This window comes from Nicotiana sylvestris, chromosome 7 (genome assembly GCF_000393655.2).
Source record: "Nicotiana sylvestris chromosome 7, ASM39365v2, whole genome shotgun sequence".
NCBI lineage: Eukaryota > Viridiplantae > Streptophyta > Magnoliopsida > Solanales > Solanaceae > Nicotiana > Nicotiana sylvestris.
The window spans coordinates 155917447-155927575 of NC_091063.1; the positions used below are offsets into that span (position 1 = coordinate 155917447).

At 35.7% G+C, this 10129-nt stretch overlaps 1 protein-coding gene across 1 annotated transcript; it reads right to left on the reverse strand.

Moving 5' to 3' along the window:
• Window positions 1–3606: 3606 nt before the first annotated feature.
• Window positions 3607–6181, reverse strand: LOC138873999 (uncharacterized). Its single transcript, XM_070152498.1, has 9 exons — window positions 6047–6181; window positions 5550–5917; window positions 5081–5442; window positions 4839–4981; window positions 4600–4724; window positions 4222–4393; window positions 4055–4060; window positions 3914–3966; window positions 3607–3832 (listed from the first exon to the last, which is right to left on the reverse strand). The coding sequence occupies exons 1-9, from the start codon at window positions 6179–6181 to the stop codon at window positions 3607–3609; spliced, it is 1590 nt and encodes a 529-aa protein (XP_070008599.1).
• Between the last annotated feature and the right edge of the window lie 3948 nt (window positions 6182–10129).

The following is a 10129-nucleotide window of genomic DNA, read 5'->3' on the forward strand; positions in this document are numbered from 1 at the left end:
TTCATCCTTTACTAATTCGGTAAGTACTACGTAAGCCCAATATGGTTATATATATTTGTAAAAGTCCCACAAAATAGTGTGAAAACTGCTCAAGTGACATAGATATTCATGACTTTTTTGAGACCGCGTGATATGATAAAAGAGATGTACGTTCCGAGTTATTACAACTTAATAGAGAGAAGCCATCATCATATAATATGTCTGAGTAAGGGCTGACCTCAAAATAATAAGCATTAGCGGTCACAGACTTTGTATTTCTGTGGTCTTTAATACTGAAAATGGCGTAACTAAAAGCCTTTTAAATAATCCCATTTTAGAAAGTTTATCATTGCAATCGGCAGTCAAAACAAGACGGCCATTCACTCGTCCCAGATACTTTTTTAATATACATGTTTAGAAACTTAAAAAGAAATAGTTTACTACGAATGATTAGTTTAGAAAAAAAAATTATTATATATATATAACACAATTATCATTTATGATCATGTACTCCCTCCATTCGCTTTTAGTTGTCCATTTCGGACTTTTCATGCCTTTTAAGAAACAATAAATAAAAATTGTATATTACAATTTTCCCATAAGAATGATAGCATTTTCAAAAATCTTGAAAAATAATTTGGGAAATGAGTAGTTAATGATAAGGGTAAAACAGGAAAAAAGATTGTCTTTCTCTTGATTTAGTATAGTAAACAAGTTAAAGTGAATATATTTTTAGTATAATGGATAAGTAAAAGTGAACGAATGAGAGTATATAATTTTTACAACAGAAGACGTATTAACTCAATAAGAGAAGTAGGACATATAATATAATTAATGAGAAAACCCACAATAAACTTAAAGAACCTTAAGAACAAAAGATTAGTTCTCTTTTGGAAAAAGAAAGTGAATAAATTACAAAATGAAAGCACAGAGAAAATCTCAGGAAATTAACTAGAATGAAGGCTGATAAGTAATTAGGTAAAACAGATGAGGTAAGCGATTTCATGTAAATCTTGTGCTTACATTTTCGATGACATCGGAGTTGGGGTCCACAAATCAAAATTCAAATATAATGGTGGTGTTTGGGTGTTATTTATTACATACTCGTTAGAAAGTCAAATAATTATGACAAGAACACTGTTAACGTAAGCAATCGTTATAATCTTATCATCTTATGTTAACAAATTGTCTGGTATTTTCCCTTACCTTAGCAGAGCTCTATTGTGAAATGAGTTCATTTTTCATGTGTCCAAAATTGTTAGTTGAGTGCTCGTATGGATTACTAAAGAACTTGATTTTTTATCGTGTTCCTTAAGCGTAAAGTAAACAAGCAATAAAATAAACACAACGATTTTTACGTGAAAAATCACCCAGCTCAAAAGGTACAAAAATCATGACCTACCATGTAGGATTTTTAACTCCAACTCCACTAGAACAATGAGCCAAAATGTATCAATTACAAGACTATAATTAAATACTCACCTGAAACATACGCTTTCGATCAAAAAGTCTATCAAACCTTGTCTGAATGACCTGAAATTTTTCACATACGTCACATTATACACTACAGAGCTACTCCAACTTCCGAAATTTCATTCCCACCCTCGGATCAAAATCTCACTATCGAACCGGAAACTTCAAAATTTAACCTTGCGGCATTTCAAGCCTAAATTAGCTACGGACCTCTAAAACACAATCCGAACACACCCCTAAGACCAAAATCACCCAACGGAGCTAACAGAACCATCAGATTTCCATTTTGAGGCCATCTTCGCACTGTTCTGACTACGGTCAACTTTCTAACACTTAAGCTCTCATTTAGGGACTAAGTGTCCCAAAACTCTCTGAAACTCAAAACCGAACATCTCGGCAAATCAAAATAGTAGAAATAAACTCGTGGAAAGTAGTTAATGGGGGATTGGGGTGTTAATTCTTAAGACAACCGGCCGGGTCGTCACACTTTCATACCATGCTCTTGGAGCTTGTTTCAGTTCATAAAGAGCTTTATCTAGTTTGAACACATAGTCAGGAAATTCTTCACTTTCAAATCAAGGAGGTTGTTTTACAAACACTTTGTCCTTCATGTAACCATTCAAAAAAGGCACTTTTTACATCCATCTGGTATAAAGTGAACTCCATGTGGGCAGCAAAGCTATCATTATACTTATAGCCTCCATTATAGTTATAGGTGCAAATGTCTCATCATAGTCAATACCCTCCTTTTGATTGTATCCCTAAATCACCAGTATGGCATTGTTCCTTGTGATATTTCTTTGTTCATCCAACTTATTTCTGAACACTCATATGGTACCTATAATAGTTCTATTCTTGGATTTCTGTACCAGGTGCCAGACCTTGCTTCTCTCAAAATGATTATCTCCTCTTGCATGGCTATGATCCAATCTGAATCCTTTAGAGCTTCTTTGATGCTTTCTGGTTCAACTTGTGAGAGGAATATTGTGAGTGCACATAGATTTGTTATAGAAGACCTGGTTTGTACCCCTGCATTTAGATCGGAGATGATATTCTCAAGAGCATGTGAGCCTTGATGCTTCCATGGTCTGATCTGTATACCAAAAGAAGATTCACACGATGAGTGACCTAAAGGAGCAGGTTTAGTAGGTGTGGCTTCATTAGTCTGGTCAGCAGTTAGAGTAGTTCTTTCTTCTTCTTGTTCCTCATGATCAATGTCAATTTCCTTGTGGTTTTCATATCCATCTTCATCAGATTCCTTTTATATCCATCACCAATGAACCTTATGTCATAATCTTCATCTTGCAGACCTTTTTCAGCCAAGTTGTTAGATTCATCAAAAATAACATAATATTTTCTTCCACACACATAGTTCTTTTATTAAAAATTTTATAGGCCTTACTATGTGGAGACTAACCCAAAAATATTTGCTCATTATTTCTGTCATCAAACTTACCTAGAGCTTCTTTCAAATTATTATGCACAAAACATGTTCACCCAATGTCTTTTAGGTGAGTGATGTTGGGTTTTCTTCCTCGAAGTAACTCATAGGGAGTTTTCTCAAGAATGGGTCTAACCATGCATCTATTTAGCAGGTAACAAGTAATATTGATTGCCTCAGCCCAGAAATTCTTAGGCAACCAACTGACAATCAAAATGATTCTCCCCATGTCTTTTGAGGATCTATTCTTTCTTTCTACATTCCCATTTTGTGGTGGAGTTCTAGGTGCTGATAAATTATGGTCAATGCCATATGAACCACAAAACTCAAGGAACTTGAATTTTCAAATTCAGTTCCATGGCTAGTTCTTATACTTAAAACATTACATCCTAGATTTTATTGAATTATTCTGACAAATACACAGAAAACATCAAAGGTTTCATCTTTGGATCCCAAAAACAAAGTCCATGTATACCTAGAGAAGTCATCATCAATCACAAACACATACCTCCTACCTCCTTTGCTCCTTATTCCCATTGGTCTTAATAGGTCCATGTGAAAGAATTCCAAAGGTTTAGAAGTACTTACAAACTTTTTAGATTATAGGATGACCTAACATGTTTCCCTCTAAGACATGCATCATATACCTTGTCAGAGGTGAACTCAACTTTAGGTAACCCAAGGACCAGGTTCTTTGCTCCCAACGTGTTGAGTTAAGAGAGACTGGCATGTCCCAGTCTTCTATGCCATAGCAGTGGATCATCTTCCACTAAACTCAAGTATATGTGCTCACTCTGGGGAAGTGACATAATTGATAGCTTGTAGACATTGTTATGTCTCTTACCATTTAACACAATTTCACCAGCATCAAGCTTTGTGACAGTGCAAACTTTGGTATTGAATTTTACCTCATTTCCTTTGTCATACATTTGAGAGATGCTAAGAAGATTTGTTTAAGACCTACCACATAATACACATATTCTATATCATGAGAGAGTGACTTTCCAACTTTGTTGATACCTGTTATCTGCCCTTTTTCCTATTTCTAAATGACATACTCCCTCCTTAGAAGGCTGTCAGTGAGAGGAAGTTTTTATTTTCTCCAGTCATATGTCTTGAGCATCCACAGTCTAGATACCAGTCCTGATTGTTTCCTCTTACCTTAGCCTGCACGAAAATTCACAACTTAGTTTTGGGAACCTAGACAAGCTTGGGTCCCTTTTTATTTGAAAAAGGGTAAATTGGATCTTTTTTTCCCAGAAGGGGAGTGGATTAGAAGCTTTTTTCTTGTTTAACTTAATCCATTTAATATAGACAGGAGAATTAACCTTTGGATCCTCTTCCTTCTTCATAGTTTTAGCAATACCAAAAGTTTTTCTAAACCGAGCATGAATTAAGGCAGGACAAATGTCTCTACAGTGTCTTACTCTTCCACAATGAGTGCACATGTTATTATCAGAAATTCCTACATACTTTGGGTCAAACATAGGGAAAGGTTTTCTATAACCACTTTAAGATTTGTTAGAGTTACAGTTTTCATTCAGCCAATTCAAGGTATCAGAAGATCTATGCCATTTTCTTAGTCTAGAGAGTTCATAATCCGCCTTTTCTAGGTTTTCATGCAGGACTTTATTTCTATATTCAACATCACAAAGATTATCATTAGAAATTTTCAATTCCTTTTCAAGCTTATCCTATCAGGAGACTTCTCATTCTCAGAAGTAAGCTCAAGAACCTGGTTCTTAAGGTCTTTGGCCTGTTTCTCTAAACTAGCTTTGAAAGATTCAAGCTCTTTGATATCAAGTTCGACACAAGAAAGGCTGCTTATTACCTGATCATTTCCAGTACTCATTTAATTTATTTCATTCATTAAGGTCACAATTATAGCAATTAGTTGTTTTTTGGACATAGCATGAATATTTTCTTTCAAGTCACATATACTTACTTGGTTTGCTTTATCTTCAGTTTCTAAATCACTCATGGCCATCATTCCGATCACTTTTTCCTCTATTTTGGATTCTTCAATCCCCATCAAAGCAACTTCGATATTTTCATTTCCAAAGTCACTTTCCAAGGTCCTCCATATATCTTGAGCAGAGATGCAAGAGGACACTCTGAGGAGAGTCTTTCTAGACAGGCTTTTATAGAGCAAGTCCTTTGCTTTAGCATTTTTCTAAACTAGCTGACGATCTTCCTCATCATATTTCTCTTCTCTTTTGTTGCACTTGTTACCTTCACTATCCAATTTGATTGGGAGAATTGGTCCATGACTGGTAATTACCCATAGGTCAAAATCAGTAGCCTGAAGAAATATTTCCATATGTAGCTTCCATTCATCATAGTGGAGTTCATCAAACAAATGAGGTCTTCCAATGTGCATTCCAAGCTGTATTGGGGGTTCGGTCTTCACAGCTTGGTGTTCGTCAATCACAGTATAGAGACTTATAGCTTCATCTTCCTTTTCTTCCTCTTGATCACTTCTATTATCCTTATATGGTGCCAAGAATGCCTGCTTCACTGCTTTAGTAAATCCTTTGCCTAGGATTTTCCTTTATTAGAACCCTTTTCTCTCATCTTCTCTCGTTTCTCTTTTTCAGCTTTTTCTTTCCTCCGTTCAATTTCCCACATTGGGCAGTCCTTGAACATGTGATCTTACTTGCCATACTTGTAGCACCCATTATAGTTAGCTTTGTCGATCCTCTTGGGCTTACTATTGGTCTCTCTCTTGGATGAACTTTTGGAATTCTTCATGAATCTCTTGAACTTGGCAAACATTGCTAGATCAGGATCATCATAGTCAAATTCATCATCCTCAGACGCTTTAAGAACCAAGGCCTTATCTTTCTTTGGTTCTTCCTTGCGTAGTTCTATCTTTCTCATTTCATGAGTTTTTAAGTTTCCAACCAACTTATCAAGTGAGATTTTGTCCAATTCTTTGGATTCCTGGATTGTAGTGATTTTTGATTCCCATGAAGCTGGAATGATTCCTAAAACTTTGCTAATCAACTCTTCTGAGGTAAACACCTTTCCAAGTAATTTCAGTTTATTGGTTATTATAGTGAACCTAGTCATCATATCCTAGACGGGCTCAGACTCCTTCATGGAGAAAAGCTCATAGTTTCTCATGAGTAGCTCAATCCTTGATCTCTTTACTTGGTTTGTTCCTTCATGAGCAGTTTGGAGTGCATCCCATATCTGTTTCGCACTAGAGCACACATAAATTCTATTGTACTCATCAGGACCAAGTCCACATATAAGGATTTTCTTAGCCTTTGCATTCTTCTCCATCATCCTGAAATATGCTGCCACAAATTTGGAGGGGTCCTTAGGGACTATTTCATTTTGTGCATTTTGTTTAGTAGGAATCAAAGGACCTTGGTTCACTATGGTCTATAGTTCATAGTCTTCAGTTATCAGGAAGTCTTCCATTCTTGCTTTCCACCAACTGTAACATTTTCCATTGAACAGGGGGGACCTGGTAGTTAGGGGCGGATCCAGCTTAGTAGTTGTGGGTTCTTGTGAATCTCATAGCTTTTGCACATACTCTGTATATATATTAAAAATTCTACTAAATATCCATAAATATTTGATTGTGAACCCAATTACTTTTTGTAATATTTACTTGAGGTTTGTTGTAAGAACCCATAAACTTCAATCATGCATCCGCCTCTGCTGGTAGTTGATTGTCCTTCATTAATTCTGGGTGGAGCACTAATCTTGCTTCCAAGATCTCTCTAGGTGTTGACCGTATAAATGAGAGAACCTGCTTTGATAACAATTGTTAGTTTGAGTGCTCGTATGGATTACTAAAGAATTTGGTTCTTTACTGTGTTCCTTAAGCGTAAAGTAAACAAGAAATAAAATGAATACAACGATTTTTACGTGGAAAATCACTTGGCTCAAAAGGTTCAAAAATCACGACCTACCACGTATGATTTTTAACTCCAACTCCACTAGAACAATGAGCCAAAATGTATCAATTACAAGACTATAATTAAATACTCTTCAGTACTCCTACTACTCCTATTTGATTCAAAAGTTACTCTAACTTGTAAAGCAAAATACTCACTCCAACTCACTAATTATTTATGACACTTGATTACAACTCAATTTCCTAAAACACATTCACTAGACTGACTCAGGAAGAATACAAGGCAAGTATTCAACACAAGCAAGCAACTTATGACTCTTTAGTTGATGTGTAAAAGGATAGTACAGAAATCCAAAGTCGATCCTATTTACAACACAACTTGAGATCTTTTAGGAGTCATATTCATAGTCAGCTTCCTCTTTGTTAGGATTCCTACTGTTCCAAGGATTCCACAAGCTTTGGGACTTTAGTCTTTGACTGAATTATCCATATCTTCTTGTGTAACGACCCTTATCACTTATATTAGCCATCTTCCACCAAACTCAGACCTGGATAACTTTGACATAAAGTTACTGTTTTGTACACATGTACAAGTATCTTTCATGACGAGCTGATTCTTTCTCCTGAGGAGCTGGTTCTTTAGAACAGTTAAGCGGCTATGTTGATGACATGTTTCTTTGAACATTTAGTTATACTTTGTTAATCATCAAAACTTCAATACTCAACAAAAATTCTTCAAGAATAAAGGCTAACTTTTACCCCTTAATAAGATTATTTACTTGATTGTCTATTTTGAAAGCTATTTTAATATGTTTACTTATAAGTTTGATAGACTTCCATCATATTACTTAACCAATTCCATAACTTAAAATTTAAAACCGTCAAAATCAATAAGTCATTCTTGTTTCTCTACTCCTTTCCTACATCTTTATTGACATGCTAAACAACATAGCGGGCCGACCACCACTGTATTTTAGTTATTCAAGAAGAATTAATTAGCATCAAAGAATGTGATGGGGTGGATGAAATTTTCATATTTTTAACTTGACATTTCGGGTTCAAAATTGTGAAGCGAAAAAATTTCTTATAGGAAACAGTTAACGCTTAAATAAGCTTTACGCGATGCGAATCTAGAATAGTCAAACCAATGACTTTCATATGATAAAACTGCCAAAAAAAACAGAACTGGATCTTCTTTACTTTATTTTCGAATTGTATCAAACAATAAGAGCTAAATCATTAATTTTTTATCTATACCAATCAAGACATTTTCTCTCTAGCATACTATCCCCTCCCTCTCCTTTGAGAAACCATAGTCTCTCGGTTCTCTATTATGTATTATGGATTAATGCTCAGAGAAATATTACCCTAACCCATATGCATTTCTCGTGCTAAAGGTATGATGATAGTAGGGAAAAAATAATATAGAAATGGCATTTAATTAGTCATACTTCGTACTGAGCAAGTTGTTAAAAAGATAAATCGTGCTCCTAAAGTCAGATGACTATGACTTATAGGATAAGTATCACATAAGTTTGTGATAGATGTTTCGAATTCTAATCTTAAAAATAAAGTTAAATTATACGATGAAAAATGATAAAATTTTCATAGAAAACTTTTGACTATGTTAAAAATAAAAACATTTTACTGCCTCTATTAGAGGAAGTAGAATAAGTGGTCTTCGAAATAGAATACATTGAGAGAAAAAAGGCAGGATAAGTACGTTCTCGCCATGCATTATTTGCAATTTATAGTTTTCTTTTCCTTATAAGATATCGTCTTAAGTCGAAATCGGGGTTTTTATTTGAGTTTTCCTCTTGTTGACCCTTAAAATGAGTAATAATTAAATTTATACATGGTTTAAAGGATACATAATTTAATTTAACACAAATGATCCAAGAACAACAAATAATTGAATTAAGGCGATCTAATTAAATGTGGTGAAACAATTAAGCTTGACTTTAAGTTTGAACGCTGAAATCGGTTCCAATCAAGCCCTCGAGATGAGATCGGTTGAAACTAATAAAATTAATAGCTGAAGAATACTTTTGAACAATAGCTAGAAGAAAAAAATAAACTTTATTGCTTTGATATGCATGCCAACATTGGTGATAAAATGAAAAAGTTCTCCTCTTTATATAGTAGGGGAGTTTCAATCCTAGTACAAGTCTAAATAAGGTAAAAATTTCTTTCTTCTAGTAAAACACGATCTGCAGTTGATATCGGGCGTGATTCGCACCGTAATATTCGGTTGATGGCGGATATTTCAGCCCCTCGTTCGTCCTCTCTAACCATCTTGCCTTTAACCTCGATTCTTTGCTTTGCTTGAGCTCAATTCTTCCCATATTTGGCCATGCCCGATTCTTGATGTGTCATTCGTCCCCAGGCTTTGATCTATTGGTATCCTTGGACTTACCCGAGCTAGCATCGAACCACGTTGTCTCTTGTTTCTTCATCAGAAAATCGGGGGTAATTTTATCCCCGATTTTACCCGTACATAGATAGCCCCCTCACTTTTCGGAGAGTAAATTTATAGGAACGGTGAGAAATGACTAATTGACCCCTGTTCCTTCCTTCATACGCCATAAGCAAGTTGGCGAGCTGAAACGTTCCATCACTTGCGTCGCTCTGACTTTGAACACGTGGCAGTCACCGGTTGACTACTCTCAGTAGCTATCGAATGTGAAACGTCACACATTCATCATTTCTTTCATATAAAATCTCCAGTTTCCTTTTTTCACTTTTTTACTTTCTGATTTCGGACCTTCTTGAGTTACCTTCGAATTTTCTATCTGCTTATCAATCCTTCAAATCTTCATAAGATGGTCTTCACATCTTCATATACTCATCTCTTGTCTTCAAACTTTCATACCAATCTTTAAACCTCTTTACCAATCTTCAAACCTTCATATTTCCATACTAAGATGGCTAAAACTTCAAAATCGGTACCCCAAAGCACGGTACCTTCGACTTCTACCTTGGTCACAGGCACCGAGGCAACCCTTCTGGTAGTAGCCTCAGAACCTCCTCTGAAAGAATTTATTCCCGGAAGTTGCTCCATAGAAAATGACTTTAAGGTCAAAAAAGTGTCCAAACAAGGAGACCGAGGTGAGGAGGCATGGAGGTACGTCTGCTCCATCATCGAGGAGACGCTTCAAATGGTCTGAGAGGACTACAAATTGGAAGGAGAAAATATAGTCATTCTCAGACCCGATGAAGATATCACGACGCACATGGAAGGATACTTAAGCATTTACAAGTATCCTTTCACGTTAAGTCATGTGGATACGGTGGTCCTTGATTTTTTAAAAGGTATGAAATCTACCTCTGGCAGATCCACCCATCTTTTTGGAGGATTGTGACCC